This window comes from Heterocephalus glaber, unplaced genomic scaffold (genome assembly GCF_053883595.1).
Source record: "Heterocephalus glaber isolate CG9 unplaced genomic scaffold, H.glaber_assembly_v1.0 deba00000071, whole genome shotgun sequence".
Taxonomy (NCBI): domain Eukaryota; kingdom Metazoa; phylum Chordata; class Mammalia; order Rodentia; family Bathyergidae; genus Heterocephalus; species Heterocephalus glaber.
The window spans coordinates 16,765,573-16,792,997 of record NW_028258137.1 but is presented as its reverse complement, the minus strand read 5'-3'; the positions used below and the strand labels follow the sequence as shown (position 1 = coordinate 16,792,997).

Sequence of the window (27,425 nt, the reverse complement as noted above, 5' to 3'; positions counted from 1 at the left end):
CAAACTCAGTACCAACTAGTACATCTCCATACCCCCTCAAAATCTGCTCATTTTCTTGGTTGGTTTTGACTCACTGAAAGGTCTTGGTATTCTTCCAGCCTAGAGGCTGTGAATTCTCCCTTTTCCTTCAACAAAAGTTCTGTTCCTATTTCTGGACTGGCTTCCTCTCTCCCCATACTTTATTTCAAACTCAAGTTGCCATCCACCAGTATTATGCTATCCTCTTCCTCTTACAAAGCTGACTTAAAATTATCACATTGCTTCTCTATTCCATGATGTTTCTCTGCCTAACCAATGGACCTAAATGCCTATGTGGCCAGCTACCTCAGGCAGTTTCCTACCAAGGGGCCCATCCATTCATACCCACAGCAAGCTAGACTGCTCTGCTCCTCCTAGAAGCTATGTACCTTCCTGCCTCTCCAAATCCTCTTCCCTCCACATAGTAGTCCCTTCTTGCTCTGTGAACTCCTAGCCATCTTTGAAGGCCACCATTTTCAATGATACCTCCTCTTAAGTACTGACCCCAACAAATATTGAAGCCCCCCTTTCTTTTGCCTCACAACACAGTGCTTATTTCACAACGTGCTCCTAACCATGAGCTCCTTGAAGGCAGGGGCCATATCTTCATTTGTCCATCCCAAGCACCCCACAGAGTAGCACATGAGCTGGAAATATGGTAGCTAAAGTAACACTGAGATTACCGAATTATACCATTAAAGATTAATGAGCAAACAATCACTCCGGTAAACATAAAACGTTAAGTACTTCATTCAGTCTAGCCACAAACAAAATGTCCCAGAGCTGAAAAATACCTCAAACCCAAATAATTAAATGAAAATTACAGTCCACTTCTGCTAATCAACTTTAACTATGTTTACTCCGTTACTGATACAACTGCCTTGGGAATAGAACAAAGCACAATCTGACCTTAAAAGTATATCTTCAAAACAAACAGGGAAACTAAGTTTTGAAGAATTTACATAAATAAAAATGACCTGTTTTAAAATAAAATGACCTGTAAAAGTTGACAGGGACAGTAGAGAAACTTTTGTCTCCTTCCCTATAAAAATAAAACATTTTTTTAAAAACTCTGGGTATTTTGCAGATAGTAATGAAAGCAATTTAGTAAGTACATAATGCTTGAAAAAAAAATCCCTTGAGTTTATTAAATTTTCTAAAGAATTACCTAACCAAGTGTCCAAAACAAATGACAGACTATTTACTTTGTTCTTAACTTGGACCCTATCCTTCATATTATTATTTGGGAATAATTTCCTTGAGACAAAATTTAAAAAAGAAATTATATGAAGTTTTTCCTTCTCAGGGTATGTATTAGCTACTATTTATAAATAAAAGTCAGAATGGTTAGTTTTCTATCTATTTATCTCAGTCAGGTACAAAAGGTTCCCCGTTGGCTCATCATTTCCCTGAGGAGCTGTTCCCTTCTGAAGTCTTCACCAGTCACAGTGCTACCCAGCCCCCACTCTCACACAATCGCCTGTGCAAATGTTTTAATAGTTCCTGGATGGGGCCCAGGAATTCTCACTGATGGTGTCACACACTGCCTGCCTCCATTCACTTCTCACGCCATATGGAAGGGGCCCGAGATTGGGTGCTCCTGTTAAATGGCTGTGTGGCCCTGGCCAAGTAGATCCACTTCCCAGTCCTTGTGTTCATCACTGGCAAAGTTACAACTTGGGCACTGATTTAACAGGGACTCACAAACTAGTCTGTGACTATGGCTTTTGTTCTTGAGACGGGCTGAGAAGAGTGTTTATAAATTGTAAGAAAATAAAAATGCGACAGAGAACTTATGTGGCCCACCATACCTAAACTGTTAACCTCTTCTGGCCTTTTACAGTAGTTTGGGGTATCATCCCTTAAGATCAGTGAATCAAGAAACTTCTCATTTAGTTAATGACTACCTAGTAATAAGCACTGGCTATATGGAAGGTGCTGTGGAAGCTACAGAAATCTAGCAGCATGGCTCTGCCCTCTAGGTGATCTTCCCTAACCCTGCTTTCCTTCCTGATTCCACCGCCCCAGCTTGCTCAGGCCTCTCTCCCTTCCATGCCTGTTCATAGGCCCTCGGAGGTATCTTTTTTTTTTTTTGGTACCAAGGATCGAACTCAGGACCTTGCACTTGCCAGGCAGGCATGGCACCACTGAGTTAAATTCCCGGCCCCCTCAGTGGTATCTTGTCAGGCCTTCCAATCAGCTGTCTAATTGTCTGGGGCATAGTTAGGAAAGCAGATTACAGAGCATTCTCATGCCTCTTCTAAATCAGTGGTCAGGAGTCTGGGAATAGTTTTTTTTTTGGTACCGGGGATTGAACTCGGGTCCTTGCGCTTGCACAGCAGGCGGCGAAACCACTAAGCCTAAATCCCTGGCCCCTGGGAATACAGTTTTTAAACATTCTACAGGTGACCTGAAGCTCAGCATGAGAAACTGCCTGACAAGATCTGGCCCATCTGTCCTACTTTTCTCCTCTCTCCCATGCACCTATCTTCCCACCAGTTACTACAGGGAACACTTTGGAGCATGCCAAGCTATTCTACACCCATCTGTAGGAAGTTCCTTCTGCCTAGAATGCCACATCCCCCAGTATGCATGATACCTCCTATACAGCCTTCAAGGTCAGCTCAATGTTTGCTCCTCTGCAAAGTTTGCTCCACCTAAAACTTTGCTGAACAGGCTCAACACTTCTTCCCCTGAGCGTCCAGGGCACCTCATACATATGTCTTTTGGAAGTAGGGATCACTGGATCTTTTTTTCTGTAAAGAGCCACATAGTATTTTCAGCTTTGCAAGCCTTGCTGTCTCTGTCACAACTACTCATGTTCAGAGGACCCAAAGCAGCCATGTACAATCTGTAATTGATGGGTGTTGACTGTCCATTAAAACTTTATTCATAGAAACAGGTAGCAGGTAGATTTAGCCCAAGGGCCAATTTACAATCCCTGCTGTACAGTACCCATCATACTTCATACCCTTGATATGAGAGGTGAGTTCTTTCAAAACTTTCACAAATCCATCCACTTACAAAACACCATAATCTGGCCCTCTGATTTCCTCCTCTGTTTATGAGGTCAATACCTACACTTCACAGGCTTCTGTGAGGGATAAATGGGTCACCTATCAAATGAGAACAATGTGTATGGAGCCGCCAGCAGCTATGCCCATTTGCCAGCCAGTGACTTACTTGCAAATTCAAGTAGTGATGCACACAGTACAAATTTGTGCCTAAGGTGAAATCAATCAGATGCCACAGCCCTCTGGAGAACCTAGCACAATGCATGCCAGATCCCTAAAAACTACATCACAGGGCAGCGGTAGAGATGGCATTGGCCATGGGAGATCAGGGAGCTGGATCCCTTACAGCAGGGGTGACCAGAGGAGTTCAAGAAGGAGGCTGTTCTAAGAGATGCCATGTGGTATATTAACATATGGGCTCTGGTGTCAGACCAACCTGGCCTGGCTTTTAAAACCCCAAAATGGGAGGGAAAAGGAAAAAAAGAAGAATCAAGATATATCATGTATAGGTACAAGTTCTATATGATGAATGTAAATATATATATATATATATATATATATATATATATACACACATATACATACACACACATACACACACACATACACATGTATATATAAAATGTATCAATAAAATTAATTTTTTAAAAAAGGATCCAATCTGGGAAACAAAAAACCCCCAAAGTGCATCTGTGCCACAGCTGTGTGAAGTCAGTCAAGCTAGTAGCTTTTATAAGCCTTCCTCATCTACACAGTGGAGCTAACACATCACCTTAGAGTGAGGGTTGTAGACTTGGTGAGATAATAAATCAAAGTATCTGGCCACAGAAAGCCTTAATTAACAGCTTCTCTTCCCTTCCAAGGATGAATGGGACTCTGACAATGATGGAGGCATGAGAGTCCACTGCTGGGCATGTGAGGAAGCAAAGTACAAAAGCAGAAACAAACACAGTGTGTTCTTGGGCCTGGGATTTAGCTCAGGGCTGGGGATTTAGCTCAGTGGCACTGCTCCTGCCTTGCAAGCACAAGGTCCTGAGTTCGATCCCTGGTACCAAAAAAAGAAAAACAAAAAATAAACCACAGTGTGTTCTGGAGAGAGAAAGCCGACCTGTTTGTAGGGAGGATGGATCCACAACAGGGCACCAAAGGCAGCAAAACTCAAAAGTCAAGTCAAGAGTCATGATGGAAGGGAAAGTGCTCTAACCACTGCCCCAACACACCTAGCAGAATTTGGAAGATCAGTATAAATATTCAGTGAATTTGTCAAGTCTCAAATGCTCACAAAAGGTGCAAAACTATGCGTTTTCACTAATCTCTTTTAAAGATCAAATTATAGCATGGCCAATTCAAATAATTATCTTTTAACAAATGAAACTAATATTTAGAAGTCAAGGCACTCAGATATTTGATAAAAATGAAAGCAGTGATGGGAAGGCAGCTCAGAAACCTTCCACCTCACTCACTCCCTATTGCAGCGCTGGGCAGCCTACATGTGTGTGCAGCTGCAGAACTGGCAGGGAGGGCTACGTTGTCACTCTGCTCCCGAGTCACATTCTATCAGTCTGAGCAAGACTTGGTGGTGAATAACTTAGCTGAAAGTTACTTCATTCACGGAAGTAATACCAGGCCCAACCAGGCCCGCCAACCAGCCCCAAAACTGCTACAGAGAAGGTCTTCATACTTGGAATTCTTCTCCCCTGGGTGGGGTTGGCTGAGAGCACTGGACTTGGATGCAACCTCCGAGGAGGAGCTGAGGCCTGTGTTGGGCTCAGTACTCTGGCTGTCCTCCTCCAAAATCAATCTGCTTATTGTCATGCGCTTGTTCTTGGGCAGCAGTTCTGAGCTGCCCTCACCCTCAGCAGGGGCTGAATTTTCATTTTCATCTTTTCTGGGTCTCTTGGTTTTGAGGGCTGATGATGATAGGGATGCTTGATTAGGAAGTACCAGATCTTTCTGGTCCAGTTTTGAGAAGGCCGCCTCGGAATCCTGGGCACCGGACAGAGCCTTGAAAGCTGCCTTCAGAGTTCTAATTCCAATGGTAGTTGGAGTATTCTGTAGCTGCCTGCAAACATGGCAAACACACAAGGATCAGTTTCGCCACTGTTGATGCTCACTGGAGTAGGAACAACCTCTTCAGAATATAAAGCTACTTACAAGTCCACCTGAGCAACCAACTGATAACCCACCCAACAATCTCACTGCTAAGTCTGGACTCTTCCTCTAGCCACCCCAGTCCAACCCTCATGTGAGAAATATAACTAACTGGTCTCCATTCATGATATACAGTACTTATTGAGACTTCTCCAAGGATGGCATGGTGGCGCCTGATCTTAGAACAATGAAAGAATGCCTTTGACATAACCGGAGGTCTCCAGGATTAACCCAGCTGGAAGATGTGTCTTGTAAACCCATGTGAGGTTTTTGTTGTAAAAAAAAATAAGACTGTCAGCGAGGTGTGATGACATATGCCTCTTGCCCCAGCACTCAAAGCTGAGACAGAAGGGCCCTAAGTTTGAGTCCAGCCTGGGTAATTTAGTGAGATCTTCTCTCAAAACATAAAAAAAAAAGTTGGTTGGGGCCGGGGATTTAGCTCAGTGGTTTTGCTGCCTGCTGTGCAAGCGCAAGGACCCGAGATCGAGCCCTGGTACCAAAAAGAAAAAGAATCAAAATAAAGTTGGTCTGGGATTTAGCTCAGTGGTGCCGTGCCTGTGTCACAAACACAAGGTCCTGAGTTCAATCCCCAATACAATAAATAAATAAAAAATTTAAAAAGCAGTAATCACCAGCAGCTGAAAAGCACATCTTCTTTCCTTCCCAATTCTATGCTCTTGACCATTTTTCCTAGGGTCCCCTTTATCCCTATTTTCTGCCAGGTTATTATGGTTTTTGGACCGGTTTAAGTGAAACCCAGGGATTCATACATATAAATTTAACTCCCATTAGAAGGTATCAAGAGAGTAGAAACTTAATCCAACTGTGGTGTTTAGAGGGAGGGCTTTTGGAAGAGAGAGAGAGAGAGAGAGAGTGAGATTAAAGGACAAAATATACACATGAGCTCTCGTTCTATTGCCATGCGCTGCAGACTCTGCCAGTAAGAAAGCCATCACCTGACGTGGGCACTCAAATCTCCAGAACTGTGAGCTAAATAAACCTCTTTCTTTACAAAGCTGCTTCAGGTATACAGAATAGTAACACAAAATGGACTAATATGCAGGCCCCCAGAGACATCTAAACCTATAACTCCTGCTTTAGCTGCTACACTTGTGATTTCAACTCACATCTGACTATTGCTTCCTGAATGTTTTAGAAAGTAGGTATACACAGGATATGGGAGAGGCAAAGAGAAAAATGAACGCAGAACCTCTGAAGAACCAACCAGAAACTTCTTCAGTCAGGGATTCCAGATATCCCATCTTCCATATTCACATTTTCCCAGGGTGTCCTGTCTGTCTCCCACAGTGCCCAGTAACATACAAGTAGGTCAAATCACAGAGATGAACAGATCCTGCTCAGTGTTTCCCTCAACATTGCAAAAGGGGATCCTCTCACCTTGTAGGCTCTCTGAGTGGCTTCTCCACAGGCTCTGGTGCTGGCTGCTTATCTTCCTTTACTGTACTTGTGGCAGCAGACTCAGATTTCAAAGCCTTTTTGGCCATCTAGAAAAAAATGGATGTCATCAGGAAAAGGAAGCTACAGAATTGCATTTATTCTCTGCTTCTTTCACTGTAAACATAGGTAGTACACAAACAAGGTAACTCATAAATTGAGTTGAGGCATAAACTAAAGGACATAAAATGGGCACACCTAATTAGAGCCATCTCATTTTTCTTTTTTTGCAGTACTGAGGATTGAACCCAGGGCCTTTGCACTGAGATACATGTTTGTTTGTTTTTCTTCTTGAGAGACGGTCTTGCTGAGCCACTAAGCTGCTCAGACTGGGATCAAACTTGCAGTCTTCCCGCTTCTGCTTTCCAGAGTGCTGGGACTACAGGTGTGCACCATCATAGTCAACTTCAAACTTCTTTCTTCTTTCTTTCCCCAAAGAACAGTAAGTTACCCTTCCAAAAATGGTTTACAGTTGTCTATCTAAAGAACTCAATCAGAGAATCACAAGTAAGAGTCCATCCAGTCTGGGCAACTTAGCAAGAACCTATCTCAAAATAGAAAAAATGGGCTGTGGATGTAACTCAGTGCAAAGGCCCTGAGTTCAGTCCCCACTACCACAAAACAAGAACAAAAATAAACCTCAACTGGAGTGGTCAACACTCTTTTTTGTAATAGTTGATTTATTTTTCTTCCCCATTAAGTTAACACTCTAACATTGCAGAACTCTAATCTTTCAGACACAAAGTAATGTGACTTTACTCCACCTATCTCCTCTTCTGTCCTTCCAATCTCAGCCCCAATTCAGTTTCTGACTCCCAAGTACACCACTGGGGTCATGCACAAGAGTCAAAATTCTTTTTCCAAATTTAGGAAAACTGCCAGGAGTGGTGGCACATCCCTTTAATCCCAGCCCTTAGAAGGCTGAGCCAGGAGGATTGCCATGAGTTTGAGGCCAGTCTGGACTACACAGTGAGTTCAAAGCCAGCCTGAAACTACATAGTGAGACTCTGTCTTAAAAACAACAACAACAAAAACCCCAAAAAGCCAAATATAGGAAAACTAATAACAGTTTCTGTTGTTTTTTTGTGTGTGTTGTGATGATGGGGCTCACACCCAGGTCCTCATGCATGCTAGTCAAAAGTTCTATCACTGAGCTAAATCCTCAACCCACTAGTAAATGTTTATATTAATGATTTTCAGTTTCTACACAGATTTTGTTTGACTTTGAGACAAAGTCTCACTACACCCAGGCCAGTCTTGAACTTGCTTTGTAGCTCAGGCTGGCCTAAAACTTGTGATCCTCTTGCTTAGCCTCCCAAGTGCTAGGATTATACGGATGTTCTACCATGTCCAGCTGAGAATTTTTTTCATCACTGTATTTCCCCAAATATATTTGCTTAACAATCCTTACCTATGCCACAAATGAAGCCTGGAGTAGGCAATTCTTGCTCTAACTTTGTTCATCTGTCTCTTTCTGACTTAAGCTTAGTATGTTTTCTAGTCAGTCCAGTATCGTTCAGTTTCAGACACAAGTATCTGTCATGTGTGTCTTTTTTGGGGGGGGGGGGTAACTGGGGATCAAACTTGGGACCTTGCGCTTGCGAGGCAGGTGGTGGAACCACTGAGCTAAATCCTCGGCCCTGTCATGTGCGTCTTAAGGCTGACAGTTCTAGCCTCATATTCAGCGGCAGGACTTTTTCCAGTTACCTGGAATGCAAAGGAATGGAACACACCTAGGCCATGCTCCAATACCCTAACACTTGGTCCCTGAATATTTCGAACTACCTGATCTACAAGTAATTTTTGATATGCCAAATGACAATTAGGATCAATCACTGCCACTATCCTAATGTGGGCCTGACAGATCTACTGTTACATCACAGGACATGCTCAATATTCTCAAAATCAAAACAAAAAGCCAAAAGCCTCTCACTCAGTGTTCCCTCATTATGGTCCACTATCCAGGACAGCCTGTGTTCTAACTCATCCCAAGGCTGCCCTGTGTCTCGCTGCTTCCATTTGCTACATATGTTTGATTTAATTAAAGATCATCTTAGTTTGGCCCCTCTTGACTGGCATACTTTTAGTCACATCTTTCTCCCCTCATGCCTTTTCAAACAATCCTGTCATGCCACATCTTCCAAATCACATTCCTTCCAAACTTAGCTCAAATGTCACCTCCTGTGGGAACTACTGTGGATTATAAGTGATTTAACTTACAAGGTTTAACCACAAAAGATTAATCGCATATAGAGAAAGTGAAAATGCGCCAGGTGTGGTGGTACAGCCCTGTAATCCCAGCACTTGATAAGACCGAGTTAGAACCTCCAGTTCAAGTTTAGCCTGGGCAACTTAGCAAGACTCAGTTTAAACAAACAAACAAACGGAAAAGGGCTGGGAATGTAGCTCAGTGCAAAGGATGTGTTCAATCCCAGTGCTGCAGAAATAAAATTAAAAATCATAAGGTAAAAATGGGAGGTGAGAGAGACCAGGTGTGCTCTATTTGTCTTTGGCTCTATCACTGCTTTGGCATTTTGTTTTTTTTGAGACAGCATCTTGCTGTGTAGTTCAGGCTGGCCTCAAACTCCAGGCGATCCTCCTACCTCAGCCTCCTGAGTGCCAGGATTAGAAGCATGCGCTACCATGTATAGCTGCTTTAGCATTTTTAAGGCATTTAATTAAGGAAATGAGTGCATATAATTCAAAGTCTTCTACACCTACTAATATTTTTCACTTTTTTTTTTTTCTTTCCTGGTGTGCATGTGGGCAGTGCAGGGGATTAAACCCAAAGCCTCTAACACTCAAGGCAAATGCTCTGGCACTGAGCTACACCTTAGCCCCACTTCTTATTTTCCAATTTCCCGAGCAGCCTCAAGGGCACGTCACGATTGTGGGGAGAGAACAGAGGCCAAGACACACCGTGAGGAGGTAGGGCTCTGTGTCATCCAGGTGGCTCTCCAAGAAGCGCAGCATCTTCTGCTGGAAGGTCTCATAGGAGAAGTTCTGGATAACAGGGTGGGCCAAGTTCTTTTCTCGGATGATGTTCAGGAGATCACTTCTGAGCTTCTGGAGAGAGAATCAATGTTTGTAACATGAGAAAGAAAAGGAGAATGGGGCCGGGGATTTAGCTCAGTGGTTTCGATGCCTGCTGTGCAAACACAAGGACCTGAGTTCAATCCCCGGTACCAAAAAAAAAAAAGAAGAAAAGGAGAATGCTAGTAAAATTCAACAAGGAGTTGAAACACTATCAGAACTTTTGCAACTTTGTCAATGAAAATCACTGGCGCACATATAGGCAGGGAAGTTTAACACAGAGGACTGGTCAGAAAATTATGGTTCAGCCATAGTGAGTCAAAAAGGGATAAAGAAGATCCATATGTGCTAACTTAAAAGATAAAATATTAAGTGGAAAAAAAGCATAAAGTGTTTAAATCAGTGCATAGAGTATATTGTCACACATGTGGATACAACAACAGGCAAGATGGGTGTGAGTGTGTGTGAGTGTGTGTGAGTGTGTGTGTGTGTGTGTGTGTGTGTCTGTCTATATTTTTTAAACTTATCTGCTTCCATACACATGTCTCTGAAAGGATGAAAAAATAAACTGGTTGCCTGAGGGGAACAAGATGGCAAGTGTAAAAGAGAATTTTCACTAAATTCTTTTGTTACGCCTTTTGAATTTTGTATTATGTACACATACTTCTTCAAAAAATTAATTTATAAAGAAAAAAATATATAAAACCAGGGAACCAAGAGAGTTTTTAACATCAGGAGACAGATGTTAAGGGCCAGGAATTTAGCTCAGTGGTTCCGGCGCCTGCTGTGCAAGCGTAAGGTCCCGAGTTCGATCCCTGGTACCAAAAACAAAACAAAAAAAACCTAAAGGAAACAGATGTTAAAACCACCAAAGCATAGTCTCCTAAAGTCTGTGGGATTAGCATATTTTAAATTTACAAAACACGTCAGCTCAGTATCTTGTGCCAGTTGCTTAAATATTCTATCACAAACTAGACAAAATGAATGAAGTAAATAAGTTTATATAAATTTGTGCAATAAAAAATAAGTTTTGCTGGGCACAGTAGCATATGCCTACAATCCCAGCTACTTAGGAGGCTGACACAGGAAGATCACAAGTTGGGCACCTGAGCAAGACCCTGTCTCAAAATAAAAAAATTAACAGAAAAAAAAAAAAAAACAATAAAAAAATTAAAAATACTGGGTATGTAGCTTAATAGATTGCCCCTGGGTTCAGTCTCCAATAACAAAATAAAAAAATAATTACACATATTGAAGATAACCTCAGTTAACTTGGATATAAAAGAAAACATGCTAAAGATGTTATTTATTTACTGCAGTGCTAGGGATCAAACTCAGGGCCTTATTCATCCTAGGTAAGTGCTCTACCACTAACCACTTTCCAGCACACAATGCTGCGTATTTAAATGTAATTAGATACTATTCCTGACAAAGATTGTTTCCCTACTGTTCCACAAAAGCAATGAGATGGGGGGCGGGGATTTAGCTCAGTGGTTCTGCTGCCTGCTTCAAAAGTGCAAGGTCCTGAGTTCGATCTCTGGTACTCCCCTACCCCCCCCCCCCAAAAAGCAATGAGATGGATTTCAATCATGGAAGCAAAAATATTTCAAATTTACCTGAGTTGAAGGGTCCTTGGACATGTGTTTTTTCAAAATTTTTGAAGCCTTTTCAAATTCTTTGTTTTTGATACAAATAATGACAGCCTACAAAAGGGGGGAAAATTTTTTTTACTTTTATAATGACAAGTATAATCAAAATATCAAATATCAAAATAAACTCCATTAAAAAGTAAAGCTGAGTCTTATATATACCCAAAACCTTTTTCACATTATATCAAATTCCTGTACTACTTAAAAACCAACAGTCATTGTTCAGGTATTGTGAACTACTGTAAGCTGTCTCTTTCAGCTTGTAAGGTAGTAGCTTTGCAACATTACTATGGATTTTTTTTTTTTTTTAATGGATAACAGAGCAAAATCGGGTCTCCTGGATTACAGACCATTTAGCCAACTTTAACAGGACCTCCTAAGGAAAGATAAAATGGGCAGGAGTAATTCTAGATCTCCCAAATTGGGTTCCATTCTTTTTGGATGCAAGAATTTTGAAAAAAGGGGGGGAAAAAAAAGAAAAGAATTTTGAAAAAAGGGTAGAGGATGGGGGAGGGAGGATATACTATGGGGGAAAAAAACAAGAGAGGTGCGCTGACCAATTCTGCTAGCTCCATTCGGGAAAGGCCTGAGGCCTGTTCTGTAGAAACAGCAGGCCTCTTAGACCAGATGCCAGCTGGCAGGTTTAAAGTGTGCAGGCAATTAGTGAGAACAAACCCAGTGCATCCACACGCAGCAGATAAATAGGACAAGGTTCCAGGTAGCACATGAGGTTCTCACCAATCACAGAGAAAAACAGCCTTCTGTAAAGAAACCCCAAGGGAATACATGTAGAAAGAAAATAATAGTGACTGAAAATTAAAAAGGAAATTTTAACACATATGAACATTTTTAAATGTTAGAAAAGCCAACAGAAAATGAAGGACATTTATAGTTATATCACAGGAGGGGACCGGGGATTTAGCTCAGTGGTTCTGCCACCTGCCTCACAGGCGCAAGGTCTCAAGTTCGATCCCCGGTACCAAAAAAAAAAAAAAAAAAGTCTCACAAGTATAGTTATGTCACAGGATTAAGCAGCTACCTTAAATCCTGCCTCAGAGAGAGGGATATAGAAACAGATCTTTTGAAGGGCCTAGGATGTTGCCTAATATTCATGAGGCCCTGGGTTCAGTCCCCAGTACTACTCACCCCCCCAAACTACAGAAACTGATTTTTTTTTTTTTGGTACCAGGGATCGAACTTGGGACTTTGCACTTGCGAGGCAGACGGCAGAACCACTGAGCTAAATCCCCGGCCCCCTAGAAACTGATTTTTTGAAAAGAGAACATTCAAAATGGAAGGAGAATATGCATATATTCAATCTTCACATGAAAGAACATATGATGATACAGACCAAGAGGAACAGCAGGGGAATCCAAGTACTAATCTTTGCTGCTTCTGGTCTCTACTTGGTCTTAGCAAAAAGATATGATTATTCTGTTCTCAGAATAGTTCTGCTGTCATCCAGAGCAGAAGGAAACTGGTGTCAAATGCTCTTGAATAAGCAAGCATGACCATAAATTCTTGCTCCTCAAGAAGGTCCAAAATAGATGTAATTTTAATCAGATGACCAGGTTCACTTATACGTCATTTTCAGCAGAAAAACTATACTGAGACTACACCTTTTTTTTTTCTCGGTAGTTGGGAGGACTGAACCCAGGACCTTTGCACTGAGCTACATCCCTACCCCTTTTTCTGTTTCTGAGACAAGTGTTCACTAAATCACTAAGCTGCCCAGACTGCACTAAACCTCAGCCTCCCAAACTACTAAGATCACAGGCATGTACCACCTCACCTGGCTATACTCACTTTCTTGGAAAATACAAAGCTTTCACTTTTTATGACTCACATAGGTCCTATTTTTTTTTTTTTTTTTTTTGTACTGGGGATCAAACTCAGGACCTTGCACTTGCTAGGCAGGCATGGTGCCACTGAGCTTCATCCCCGACCCAGTCCTATTTGTTACATTTTATTTAACTGGCATACAGCCAAAGTGTTTTGGATGTACAGTGATGAATGTTAACACATGCCGACCCCTGTAACCAACAGCATGGGGATCCAAAAGCCTCCCCTGTGCAGCTCTTCTACATTCACAGCCTCCCCTTTCCTAACTCCTGATCTTTGCCACTTTATCTCAAGAATGTCATATAAGTGGAATCATAGTGTCACACTTGTTTTAAAGGATGCAGTTTGACACTGGCTTCTTTCAGTGTACAGTAATGCCTTCGAGATCCATTCAGGTTGCTGCACTATCAGTTCATGGTTTCTGACTGTTGAACTCGATGGCATATGGATGTACTAGTTTATTTATCCATCCACAGAAGGCTATCTCAGTTATCTGCAATTATGGGTCATTATGAAAAGAGATGCGAAAACATTCAAGTATAGGTTTGGGTTGAACATAACTTCTCAGCTCTGTGAGATAAATATCAAGGACTAGGATTGCTGGATCACAGGGAAAGTTTATGTTTAATTTGGTGAGAAATGGCCAAACTGCTATGGTACAGAGTAACTGTACCACTTTGCATTTACATGTATGAGTTCCAGTTGCTGCATATTCTTTCTTCCTTCCTTGTGATGCTAGGATCAAACCTATGGCCACATGCATACCAGGTCAAATTCTACCTGAGCTATAAACCCCAGGCTAGCACTTCTTTTCTTTCTTTTTTTGGTACCAGGGATTGAACTCAGGACTTTGTACTTGCCAGGCAGGCCAGGCACCACTGTGCTACATACCCAGCCCCACAGCACTTGTTTAAATTGATAAAATTTGTAAATATTTATTATGTTTTGAAATATGTAATTAGCACTTTAAAAGAATTAGCCATTTTGATTGGTATGTATGTACTCTGATACCTTGGTTCACAAACTCAATTCTCTCATTCCAGTTGCAAATCAAATCAAATTTCAACACTGAACCTAACCATTGAATTTGATTCAGTTCTCATCCAAATCGGTTTGCGACCAGAATCCTGGAGAGAATCAAGTTTGTGAACTAAAATTCATTGTGGGGTTTTGAATTTATTTACTTTTGGGACAAGATCTCACTATGCAGCCCAGGCTGGCCTTGAACTCACAGCAATCCTGCCTCAGTCTCCTGAGTCCTGGGATTACAGGCATGTACCACCATGCCCAGTTCATTTTGGTTTTATTATTTATTTTTGAGACAGGGTCTCACTATATAGTCCAGGCTGGTCTTGAACTTATGGCGTGGTCTTGAACTCATGGCAATCCTCCTGCTTCAGCCTCCCTAGTGCTGGGATAACAAGAGTGGACCACCATACCCAGCCTCATTGTGGTTTTAATTTATAGTTCCTTAATCAATAACTAAATGAGGCTGAGGATTTTTTTTTCTTTGCAGTACCTCTGATTGCTGAGGCTTTGCACATGCCAGGTAAACACTCTACCACTGAGCTACATCCCCAGCCTTTCATTTTGACAAGGTCTTGCTAAGTTGTCCAGGCTAGCCTCAAACTACCATCCTCTTGCCTTAGCCTTCCAAGTAGCTTGGAATCCAGGTGTGTACCACCACACCCAGTGGCATGTTCTGAGTTTATATGTTGTGAATATTTTCTTCCAATCTGTAGCTTGTTTTTGCCCAGTGTCTCCCTCAGAACAAAAGCTTTAAATCTGATGAAGTCCGATACATCAATTTTTTTCTTATGGATTGCTTTTGGTGTCATATCTAAGGAACTTTTTGTCTAACCAGGACATGGAATTTTTTTCATGTTTTCTTCTAAATGTTCCATGGTTTCCTATTTACTTTATGGTTTATTTTGAGTTCATTTTTATGTAACATGTTTGAAATCATAGTTCATTTTTATCTATGGATAGTCCATTGTTTTAACACCATTTGGTGAAAAGACTATCCTTTTTCTGTGTCAGGCATTGTGGTGCACACCTGTAATCCCAGCACTCGGGAGGCTGACGCAGGAGGACCGCCACAAGTTGGAGGTCAGCCCAGGCAACATAGTGAGTTCAAAGCCAGCTTGAACCACATAGTGAGACCGTCTCAAAAAAAAATCACAAAAAATAAAGAGAACACCCCTTTTCATTGAATTGCCTTTACATCCCTGTCAAAAGCCATCAGTCAAATTTGTGTGGGTCTTTTCTAGACTCCTTTCTGTTCCACTGATTCATATCTCTACAGTCATGATTACTGTAGTTTTATAGTAATTATTAAAATTGAATAGTGTGAGTTCTCCAATCTTTTCTTTTATAAAAGTGCTTCATTTTAGGTCCTTTGCCTTTTCATAAACATATTAGAATCAAATAGTTTGTATCTATAAAAATAACTGAGATTGTAATTTGAATTGTATTAATTCTATAGATCAACTGAAGAGCTAATAATTATATTGTCTTCCAATTCATGAACATTGTTTTATGTCCCTTCAATTAGGTCTCGATTACTTTCAACATCATGTATTTTTCCAAATACAGTTCTTTTATGTTTTGCTAACTTAAATTCAAAATATTTCCTTTAGGAGCTATTACAAATGACACTGTCTTGGTAATTCCATTTTAAATTGTTCACTGCTAGGATTCATAAATGACTGATTTTTCTGTCAACCTGCAACTTTGCTAAACTTAATTATTATAGGAGCTTTTGAGGAGGTATATCCCATGAAGTTTTCTACACAGTTTCAGCAGGAAATGAGACAATTTTATCCCTTCTTTTCCAGTCTATACACTTTTTGTTTTTATTCCTCTGGACAGGCCTTCCAATGTGATGTTGAGTAGAAGTGGTGAGAAGGGACATCCTTGCCTGTTGCTGAGGTAGTTCCCTTCTATTTCTAGTTTGCTGAGTGTTTTTATGAATACTGAATCTTGTCAAATGTGTTTTGTGTACCAATGGGTACGATCATGTTTTTTTCTTCTTTAGACAATATGGTCATTGATGGATTTTCAAATTTTTTTTTTGGTGCTGAGGATCGAACTCGGGTCCTTCCGCTTTCAAGGCAGGTGGCGGAACCACTGAGCTACATCCCCAGCCCATTGGATTTTCAAATATTGAACCAGACTTGCACGCCTAGGCTTTAGTTTCCCCACTTTCCCACATACTAATTACATCTGCAACCAAGACTAAGCAGTAGGTTAGAGATAGTAAAAAAAAGTGATGGGGCCAGGGATTTAGCTCAGTGGCTTTGCCGACTGCTGTGTAGGTGCAAGACTGCCTGGCAAGCGCAAGGTCCTGATTTGATCTCCAGCACTGGAAAAAAAAAAAAATGATGGAATCTGTTCCTGAGTCCTGGGGAATCAAAGTTCTTCTAGTGAGAGAAAAATGGTTCTTCTTCTCCAGTTTTAGGTGCATTTCCTGTTGCAACTATCACTGGTAGGCACTGCTACTGCCAGAGTTGTACTGCCTAGGGACCAGGGCAGGAGAGAAGGGAAAAAGAAAAGGAACGGATTTCTTCTACCATCTCTGACCCTTAGGAGAGCAACTTTTGCTCCTCATACCAGAGAGAGAAAGTTGCTTTGGGAAGTCTTTCTGTTCACACCTGCTGTGCACTTCCAGGCTGGCACTGAGTTCAGTCTGGCTGATACCAGAGGAGGAAAAAATGGTAAACTGCTCAACAGTGATTTGGTGAAGCTTCAAATTCTGGTCTTCTCAATCTGCCCACTAGCATTTTATATTTCAGAATCCTCAGAAATATGCTCTATGCATTCTGAGCAATACTTATAGTTGCATTGAGAGAGAAACAGAAGAGAACGTGTTTGCTTTATTTTCTTCAGAACTGGAATACAGGTCCTCCTATATTTATGAAACAAGAAAGGCACCCAGGCATGGTGACACACACCTGTCATCCCAGAACTCTGGGAGGTTAAGACTGGCAGATCCCACGTTGGAGTCCAGCCTGGCACTTTAGCAACTTAATGAGACCCTCTCTCAAAATAAAAAATAAAAAAGGTTTGAAGATGTTGCTCAGTATAAAGGGCCTGGGTTCAATCATCAGTACCACCACCAAAAAAACCTAAATATGAATGGATTCAAAATTAAAATTAAGGGCCAGAGATTTAGCTCAGTGGCGCTGTGCCTGCCTCGCAAGCACAAGGTCCTGAGTTCAATCCCCGGTTCCGCAAAAACATAAATAAACAAAATTAAAATTAAAAGCCTGCCTCCAAATTTTGTATTAATTTCCTATGGAAAAAATTTTAAAGACATATACAATTGCTTTTTGTTTGGTTTCTTTTTTTTATTTTCTTGGAAGCTGGAGACAGACATCTTTATTAAAGATACTACCAAAATTTTGGCAAACATTTCAAAACAGATTTGTAAACATAATGCTTCCCTTTCCAACTGGCAGCACTTTGAAAAGACAACAGGATAAGACAACACAACTTGCATCAACATAGTTCAAAATCCTTATTATTTCTGACCATATAACTTATGTTCCCACATTATAAAAAAAATGATAGTGTCAACAGATAAACACCATGAAATGTCTGTGCTGTCTAATGAATGACAGTATGTCATGGTTAAATATATTCACTTTTTGATATTCCTGGTACCCAGGATGTACAATTGGCTTTTTTTTTTTGACAGTTCTCAGAAAGAAGTAAAATTTCTTCTTTTCTATATATGTTAAAGTTCTTGGGGTATAAAGTAAGCTCTATTAATGGTCTCTGGCTAACTTAAATAAAAACAAAATTAGAAGCCGGGCATGGTGGTGCATGCCTCTAATCCCAGCACTTGGGAAGCTGAGGTAGGAAGACTGCCACGAGTTCGAGGGCAGCCTGAACTACAGAGACCTTCTCTTTAAAAATAAAAAATCCACAGATTTTTCAAACCAGGTGAGGTAGGTTTATGTTAGGAAAGCCAGAAAGCACATATGACAGAGAAAGAAAACTATAACTCACAGAATTGAAGAACAACAATCAGATACAAAGAGAAACAACACTGTTCTAGGAAGTAACAATGTTTAAAAGGCCTTGACAAAGTTTTTGTTTTAAGAATTAAAGTATTAAGAGAATGTGTCTGATGTACTAGCACCCCAAATGGACTAAGGCCCTAAAAGAATCAAGCACTGTTACCACAAATGCAGGGCAGGTGCTGCACAGCAAAAAGCAACAAATGAACAAAAGCAACAAATTTATAAACCAATAAATGAATAAGCTTCCCCAAGAACATGCCACAAATAGTCTTCCCAGTTCTTCAAAAAGTCTGAGAGCTGGGGGGCACAAGCCTATAATCCCAGCAGTTGGGAGGCTGAAGCAGGAGGCTTGCCATGAGTGCGAGGTCAGCCTGAGCTACACAGTGAGTTCAAGGCCAGCCTCAACTGCATAGTGAGACCCTGTTTCAAAAAATATAAGTAACAGCTTACAAAGGCAAGTCTCGAACTTTTTGGTCCCAAGATTCCTTTCTGCTATTCTTAAAATATTAACAATGACCAGGAAGAGCTTTTGTTTATGGGGATTGTATTGTTGATATTCACTGTATGAGAAATATAAATAAAATTTTAATTTATTAATTCATTAAAAAACAACTCATTACAGATTAAGAAAAATAATGTCTTCATGAAAAATTACTATACTTTCTTAAAAATTTAATGAGAAGGGTGTCATTATTTTACAATTTTGCAAGCCTTTTTAATATATGGCTTAATAGATGGCAGCTAGATTCTCTTAACTGCTCCTACATTCAATATGTTATAATATATTGTATTGGTTGAGGTAGATCTTAAAAATTCAGCTTTATATACATATGAAGTTGGAAAGAATATTTCAAGAAACTTTTCTGAAAACTAAGTATTCTAATTTGATTCTGTACCAAATTTTAATAAGCAAACTTTTCTTACTACATTAAAGTTCATCAGTCTGAAATACACACACACACACAAAATCATCAGTCCGGCCTGAACCTTTTGTTTTTGTTTTTTTAAGACAGGTCTCGCTATGTAGTTTAGGCTGGCCTTGAACTTACTATGTAGCTCAGGCTGGCCTTGAATGCCAGGCAATTCTCCTGTCTCAGCCTCCCAAGTGCTGGGATTACAGGTGTGCGCCACCTCACCTGGCTTGGCTTGTACTTTAAATGCGTCTCTCACCTATAAATGATTTTATAACACCATGCACCCATCACTTAGAAAACATGGACTCATTCAATTATGTACAACTTCCAAATGTTGACACATTAATTAAAAATATTTTAAAAATCACAGTTGTTAGTATCAACAATCTTCAGAAAAACCTAAGTATTGGGTTCACCAAGCACGTGAATACAAATTTTCCCATGCTAACTTTTCATTTGAAAGCTTGAATTTTGCAACTGGCAACAAATTCTGTCAACTGTTTTAAGTACAGGTTCACTTTGTTCATTTTCAAGAAAATGACTGCCAAATACCCAGTCTGAATAACCCTAGTTTGGCCAGTTGTTCTTTCAGGCAAAAAGTGTTCATAAAAAGAGCAGCTAACATTCAGCTCCATCACATAATGCTTTTCCTGAAGACCATCATGTTTTGGCATGCAGCAGAAAGGCTATAGACTGATTACCTACTTCATCATATAAAATACTCAAAAGATGTTTACTCATGGGTCTAGATTTAATAAAATGAAGCTGGGTGTGGTGGCTCACATCTGTAACGCCAACACTTCAGGAGGTTGAGGCAAAAGGATCGCAAGATCAAGCCCAGCCTGGGGAACTTAGTAATTTAGGGAGACCTTGTCTCAAAATTTAAAGAAAAACTAAAAGGACAGGGGATATAGCTCAGTGTGAAGGCTCTGGATTTAATCCCTAAGACCAGACAGATAGATGGTTGAAATTTGTATTGCTTGAGCAAAGACATCCTTAATTAAAACTTGTATGATATTTTGTTAGTTTTTGGTGGTACTAGGAATGGAACCCAGAGCCTTTACATTGAGTTACATCTACAGCTCACTTTTTTATTCTGAAAAGGGTCTTGCTAAATTACCCACACTGGGCTCAAACTCAATCCTCCTGCCTCATCCTCCCAAAGTGCTGGGATTATAGACATGCACCATCATACCCAGTTTGAAACAAGCAGTTTTTTTAAAAAACACACTTGGCAGCCTGGCAGTGGCACACACCTATAATCCCAGCACTTGGGAAGCTGAGGCAGGACTGCCATGTCAGCTTGGGCTACACAGTGAGTTCAAGGTCAGCCTGAACTACATAACGAAGTCCTGTCTCAAAATCCAAAAAAAAAAGCATTTGGCAGTGAGAAATACAATGACTACTAGTATAGTTTACTACCCCTCCATCCAGCCAAGATACTAGCAATTTTACTTATGACTGCTCTTGCATCACTAGTGCAAATATCAAAAGTACTGAAAAAGTCAAATGATGTTTTCATATGGTTACTCACTGAAAGGGTGGAAGAGAACTCCAGAGACCTCCACACTATGCATTGAGAAGTTCTAACTTACTTGATAAACTTTTTAAAAATATATACTATACCTTTAATTAAATTACTATGACACTTTACAAACCTTAAATCCATCAAAAAGCCTAACTGAACCTAGGAATCCTGTGGTATTTACTCAAAGATAACTATTAACAGATCCCAGGAGTCTAAATGAGAAACTTTTAAAAAGTAAACTGAAAGGACAAATAATAGAGTTATCATTTAATACTAAGAGATCAAGGTAATTGTGATCAGCCTCTGAAAGAGTCCCCAGTGATTCTCATTTCTGAAAGAGTCCCCAACACACATTCTGCCAGACCTGGTCTGGTCTGAATCCTGCTACAAACCTTGTGAGTGGGCATGGAAGTGCATTCTTCAGCCCCACCTGAGTCTTAAAATGACTGGGGCTCTAGCCAACAGCTTGACTACAACTTTACAAGAAACCCTGAGCCAGAACACTCACCTAAGCCAGATTCCTGATGTTTGAGAACTTAGAGATATTACTTATGGCTTTAAACTGCAATGTCTTGGAGTACTTTGTTACACTGCAGTAATAGAAATACAGTAAATATAACAAGAGTTCTGGACCCTAGCAGAGCACTAAAAAATACGAAGCAGTCAACCTAAGAAAATAGTTGACAAAGGGAGTTTAGATTTTGCTAATAGGTCATCCTAGTGAAGCCCCAAAACAAAAGATCTTATGTAATAAAGTTACATGTATGTGTATCTATATAGATGTGTGTATGTATGTATCCATGTATGGATGTATGTATCTCCACAAAGACTTTTCTTGAACAGGGGCCAGAGAGCAAGTCTATACTCTTGTCTTCTAAAGAAGCTGCATTAATTACTCTGAACTGGTACCATTTCTTCCCATCTATTTAGGTTTTTTTGAAACAAGATCTGCCTATGTAGTTCAGGCTGACCTTGAACTCACTATGTAGTCAAGGCTGGCCTTGAACTCACAGCAATCCTCCTGCCTCAGCCTCCCGAGTGCTGGGATCATAGGCATGTGCCACCATCCCCGGCTCATTTCTTCCCATTTAAAAGAAGCTTAGCTGGGCCAGGGATTTAGCTCAGTGGTTCCGCCGCCTGCCTTGCAAGCGGAAGGTCCTGAGTTTGATCCCTGGTACCAAAAAAAAAAAATTGTTAAAAGAAGCTTAGCTGTTTTGAAAGTTTAAGCATGGATTTCTCTTTCCTAGCTAATGACTTTTTTTTGGCATTTTACCCCCAATACAAACCTGACTCACCTATACTAAAAATCAATTCTTGGAATTACTTTTTCTTGGAAATGAATAATAATTACCTAAATATATTTCATATGACCAAAAGCAGTTCCTGTCCAAGGTCCTTAACTGAATAAATAGAATATCTGCATCCCATGCACATTAGTTTTTTCTTAACAGGGTATCTGAGTTTCCTGTACACAGCCAATGTTTTCCTTGCTAAGCAAGGTTTTCCTCCTCCATCCTATCTCCACCTCTGGGATTGTATCCTTTTAAGGGGTGCTCTTTTCTTCCAATTTCCATACTTTCTCCCACCAAGGCAACATTGATCTGTTGTTCTTCAATCTCACCTCTGCTTCCACACTCCCAGCCTTGGTTATGTGGAAAAGAAAAATATTTTTTTTGATTGGTTCCCACAGTCATTTTTAATGCTTTTAAAAAGAAGTTCTACTTGAAGCAACCTGGGCCATGACACAGTGACAGTCTCAAATTCCTAGATAATGCATTAGCTTTTTTTTTTATGGTAATGGGAATTGAACCACAGCCTTCACACTGAGCTATATTCTCAGCCTTTTCTCAGAGAGGGTCTTACTAAGTTGCCCAGGCTGGGCTGAAATTTATGAACCTCTTGCTTCAGCCATCCAGCAATGCTGGGATTACAGGTTTGAGCTGCTATACTTGGGTATTAGCTTTTTTCTTAGTTTCAGTATTACCTGTGCCAGCCTTGTACCATTCTTCTCACATTTTTGTTTTTCTAGCTTGCTCATTATCCCAACATCTCTGATTCTAGTCTGTTCAAAGGGCATGTCCTCTAACCTCTGTAGACAACTGTATGGAAGAGCTCAACGTCAGTCCTGTTTTTCCCATGGCCCCAGCTATTCCCTTTGGTTTATTATACACAAGGTTACCAAACCTTAGACCAGATACTTGTGGCCCTTTCACACTGTTCCTGAATGGTTCAATTACCTCCAAAGTATCAGTCTTAAATGCCAACCTACTTCCTGTGTACTGTGGCCACAGCCACAAGGACGATCACCAAAATCACAAAACCAGAGCATACTGCACGCCTGATGGGAAAGGGGACATCTGAAGAGGTAACATCTATGTGCATGTGCTTGCTTATTCTTTCTCCGTCCTTGTTTGTCCTCTAGTTCACAAAGATTAAACACTATGTCTTCAAACACCTCAGATTTCTGTTAGAAGGAAAAAATATAAAAATAAAACCTTACAGCTTCCTTGACCAGTTTTCTACTGGATTCGACCACTGCTTCTGTCAGTGTAAATTCCGTTTTAATCATCTCCAGCACATTCATAGCTGATTCCAATGGTGTGAGCTCAGCTTCCATATCAAAGGAACAGTCTAGAACAAAGCATGGTTTTCACTTCACTTTAAGCTCTTTTCTAGAGAGCAGAAAAACTATGTATAAATATACACACACACACACACAGGAAAGGAACAGGCAAATACATTAAAATTTGTATTTATTTTGCTGATGTACTTGATACACGCTTACATACGTGGTAAGAGGTCAAATTTAATGAACCTAAGTTCGTTTTCCAAATTAATGAATTTAAAGAGACTATTTTTAATACTTTTCCAGACAGCAGTTATTTCTTAACAAACATATTTGCCTCCCAAATAAATTCAGGGTAACAGATCCTTCTAAGATATAAGTGGCTAAAAACGGAAGACAGTTTGCTAAACAGCTGTCAAGTTCAATTGGGGGGGCGGGGAAGGGCTCTTACTCTAAAAACCACTCTATAGTGGGGGAAAGTATGTCCATAACTCACTTCTGACAACAAAGTTCGGTGAACAATTAACAGGTGGGAGAAAACACAAACCACAAGAAAGCAACCAAAAGAACCTTAACTGGAGAAAACTAGAGACAGAATGTATCCACTGAAGAATGTAAAGGGCCACTGGGATGCAAACAGTAGTGCACCTTAACCTGGAATCCTTCAGCTCCGGCTAAGTTTGAAAACAACAATATCGTACGTAAGCCCAGCAAAGAATACAAAATTACCATACCTAAATTTTCCCCTTCTTCAATGCGCGACAGACACTGCATAACTCGCAGCAACCGGGACACCGTATGCTCCTTCCCCAAGGGCCTGACAAGCAAAGCTGGGGGAAAAAAAACATCGTTTGACTCGGTTGCCCCCAACCCCAACACATACCCTCCTTCTACCCCCGGCCCGGCCGGGCCCTCACCCTGCATGATGTCCCGGATCTGCCTGAAGTCCGCGTACCGGCTACTCCGAAAGGCCCGCAGCGCCTCATGGAAGTAGAACTTGAGCACCCAGCGGTTGACCGCCTCCTCCAGCCGAGCCTCCCCCGCGCCCCGCTCCGCCGCGCCCCCCAGACCTGACTCGTGGCGTCCCCGCCGAGGCCGCCCGCTACTCCGAGACGCCCGTCGGCCTCCAGCCCGCCCGCTGCCGTCGCTGCTCCCGCCTCCTCCCGCCATCGCATCCGACCGTCGCGCTCCCTCCCCGCCCTCCCTGCTCGGCCGTTTCCTCGGCTGTGACGCCGCCGGGTCACGCACGACGCCCGGGCCGGAAGCGGAGCCCGCCGCGCCGGCTCCCGCGGCCATGATACAGACCGCGTTCCGAGCTGCCCGCGGGCTTCTGGGAGGGAAAGGACAGGGGAGCCTCATTTTCCCCCTTCTTGGCATCCGTAGTTCCCGAAGTGCCCGCCGCAATGCTTGCTGGGGCTTGGAGTCCACGCTGCCTGGGCCAAAAAACCCGCGGGTTTTTAGTTGGGTGCCAACTCTGCTCCAAATTTACGAAGTACTGTGGGTTGGTTGTGGTGGCACACGCCTGTAATCCCAGCACACGGGAGGCTGAGGCAGGAGGATTGCTGCGAGTTCAAGGCCAGCCTGGGCTACATAGTGAGACTCTATCTCAAAAAAAAAAAAAGGAAAAGAAGTGGGCTGAGGATTTAGCTCAGTGTGGTTATGCCGCCTCCCTCACAAGTGCAAGGTCCAGAGTTCGATCCCCGGTACCAAAAAAAGTAGGCAAGATTGCTTAGCTATATCATTGTATAAATTCATAATTGTTCCCATAAGATAATTTCCTAACAATTGAACTTGTATACTTAGAGAGACGGTCGAAGTATGAAACTCAGTTTTTTGCCATATTTTTTTCTTTAGAACAAATCTTATAGGAAATAGGATCAACAAGGTAGTTAGTGAAAAGTAAATTCCTTTTTTTGGCGGGGGGCGGTGCAGGCATCAACCCAGGACCTTCTGCATGGTAAGGTGCTCTACCATTGAGCTACATCCCTGGCCCCATTCCAAAATTATTACAGTGTAATTTCTCAGGATGAAAGTAGTCCTATATAGAAAGTAAATTTGTTTTTTTGAGACTCACTATGTAGTTCTGGCTGGTCTGGAACTCACTATGTAGTCCAGGCTGCCCTCAAACTCTGGTACAGGTGTGTGCTACCACACCCACTTGTAGAAGGTGATCTGCTCAGGAGAGAGGGAATCCAACACAGCCGAGATTCTCTGGCCCTTAAGACTGTAAGATCCCTCAGGGACAGAGGCTGTGCCAGTGTTGGTGATCAGGCTTTGGAGCTTAGCCCCAAGGCTAAGGGGATGTGGCCCTGTTGCAACTGGAGCTCTCAGTCCTTGGAGGAATGACAGAGTGTAGCTTGCTGCAGACTATATTCTCAAACTTGTGAGAATATAGTGTCAAACTTGTGAGTTTCATGTGAACATTAAACTATGGAACTGGATCAGCCCCAGGGCAGTGTTAAAAGCACAATTCTGGCATCCATGCTATCAGCAGGGGTGGGGCCTTTTAAGAGATAGGGCCTAGCACGTCCCTGGGTTAGTGGCCCAGAAGGGGATAATGGAAATCACACCCACCACCATCTTGCCAACCCATCTCTTCTTCTTTTATCCCATCCCAGCCAAGAAGTTAGCAGCTTTGCTACAACCACATATTCCTGCTGCAGTGTGCTGCCTCGTCACAGGCCCAAAAGCAAGCAGACCAAGCCATTGTGAATGCAAACCTCCAAAACTGTGAGCCAAAGTAAGACTTTTACCTGTATAAGCTGATCAATCATCTCAGGTATCTGTTGCAGTAATTGAAAGCTGACTGACACAATGTGTACTTTGGGGTCCAGTAGTGGGATCTGCTTAGGTGTGGGGTCACTTTCTCTTGGAGTTCACTCCAGGTTCTCACATACAGAGTCTAATAAAACCTCACCTCTGGAGTCCCCTCAACACTCCAAGTTCTAATCTCAGCAAAACATGTATCATTCCCATAGTAAAGTCCTTTTTGTCCCTCAGCTGGTTGGCTTCCTTCCTTCTTTCCTTCCTTCCTTTCCACATAACTGGAGATTGAACCCAAGGCCTTGGCACTAAGCTACATCCTCAGCCCATGCCCCCCTACTTTTTGTTGTTTCTTGTGACAGGGTCTCACTATGTATTTCAGGCTGACCTTGACTTCGCTATGTGGCTATATATACAGCCACTATGTGGCTATAGTTTTGGGGTTTTTTTCATTGCAAAGTGACATTTATTTCTGGATATACCACATTAAAATAAATGCCATATTTATTCAGAACACTATAATGCAAACATAGTGAATTCAACTTGTCTCAAAGCAAAACAAAACAAAAACCTACCAATTACATGCCCATCAAAAAACTATATTTACTGAAATAGGGCCTTCATAGGGCAGTTTTAGATGCGCCTGGAGAGGACTTCAAAAATCATAGTCCTGGGGCTGGGGATTTAGCTCAGTGGTGCCACCACCTGCCTCTCAAGCACAAGGTCCTGAGTTCAATCCCTGCTACCCCCCCCAAAAAAAAATCAGAGTCCTTCTTTCTTCTCCGGGTACTCATTCTTGTCCAACCCCAGTTTCAGAATCATTCCCAGCCTCCACCTTGCTGAGCACGTTTCTAAACCTTCCTAACTCCTCCACATTTCTGTGATGGCCTTGCAGTTGGGACTTGGGAAAGTCCATTACCCACTCCTTTTTTAGGAGTGTCAGTGTTCTTGTTTTTGTTTTTTGAGACAGCGTCTCACTATGTAGCCCAGGCTGGCCTCAAACTCATAGTGATCCTGCTGCCTCAGCCTCCTGAATGATGGAATTATAAGCATGTGCCACCACACGAGGCTGAGCCTCAGTGTTCTTATCATCCACTGGTAGGGGAGTGTAGTAAGGAGCTTTTCCACATGATTCAGTGGGGCTGGGGTGGGAGGAAGTGAGGACATCAAGTGTGAGTCACTGAAGGAGTCTCTGATGCTCCTGGAATTCACCACCCGTAACCAGACCAACTAGAGAAACTCCAGTTCTGGCCTTTGCTGGGGCCGGTGGGTGGGTGGGTGGGTCTGTCTCCTCCCGAGAGGCTTCAAGTTGCCCCACCAGCACTACTGGACTAGCAAAGGCCCAGGTTTTGGCCGCTAACAGATATCTCTGAAGGACAGGTGCCCATGTCATTAAGGATGTGAAATCACATGCTGGACCCTTGAATTAACTAGATGTAAGCCTTAGAGTATCCACTATCCTGGT

At 41.7% G+C, this 27,425-nt stretch overlaps 2 protein-coding genes across 3 annotated transcripts in view; one reads left to right on the top strand and one right to left on the bottom strand.

Annotated features, from left to right (window-relative positions):
* Terf2 (telomeric repeat binding factor 2) overlaps window positions 1-24,538 on the bottom strand; it is a 28,904-nt gene extending 4,366 nt beyond the window's left edge. Inside the window, exons 1-7 of one of the 2 annotated variants that reach the window (XM_004842943.4) lie at window positions 24,115-24,538; window positions 23,932-24,027; window positions 23,132-23,262; window positions 11,288-11,374; window positions 9,558-9,704; window positions 6,582-6,688; window positions 4,714-5,094 (exon numbers count right to left, since the gene is read on the bottom strand). In XM_004842943.4, the coding sequence (XP_004843000.2) occupies window positions 4,714-5,094; window positions 6,582-6,688; window positions 9,558-9,704; window positions 11,288-11,374; window positions 23,132-23,262; window positions 23,932-24,027; window positions 24,115-24,493 (1,328 nt within the window). In that variant the 5' untranslated portion in view covers window positions 24,494-24,538. The remainder of the gene's footprint in view (window positions 1-4,713; window positions 5,095-6,581; window positions 6,689-9,557; window positions 9,705-11,287; window positions 11,375-23,131; window positions 23,263-23,931; window positions 24,028-24,114) is intronic. The other variant, XM_087204991.1, reaches the window with a different exon arrangement.
* Window positions 1-25,842, top strand: part of Nip7 (nucleolar pre-rRNA processing protein NIP7) — a 43,701-nt gene extending 17,859 nt beyond the window's left edge. Inside the window, exon 5 of the mRNA XM_087205039.1 lies at window positions 25,816-25,842. Within this exon, the coding sequence (XP_087061165.1) occupies window positions 25,816-25,827 (12 nt within the window). The 3' untranslated portion in view covers window positions 25,828-25,842. The remainder of the gene's footprint in view (window positions 1-25,815) is intronic.
* Window positions 25,843-27,425: the final 1,583 nt, after the last annotated feature.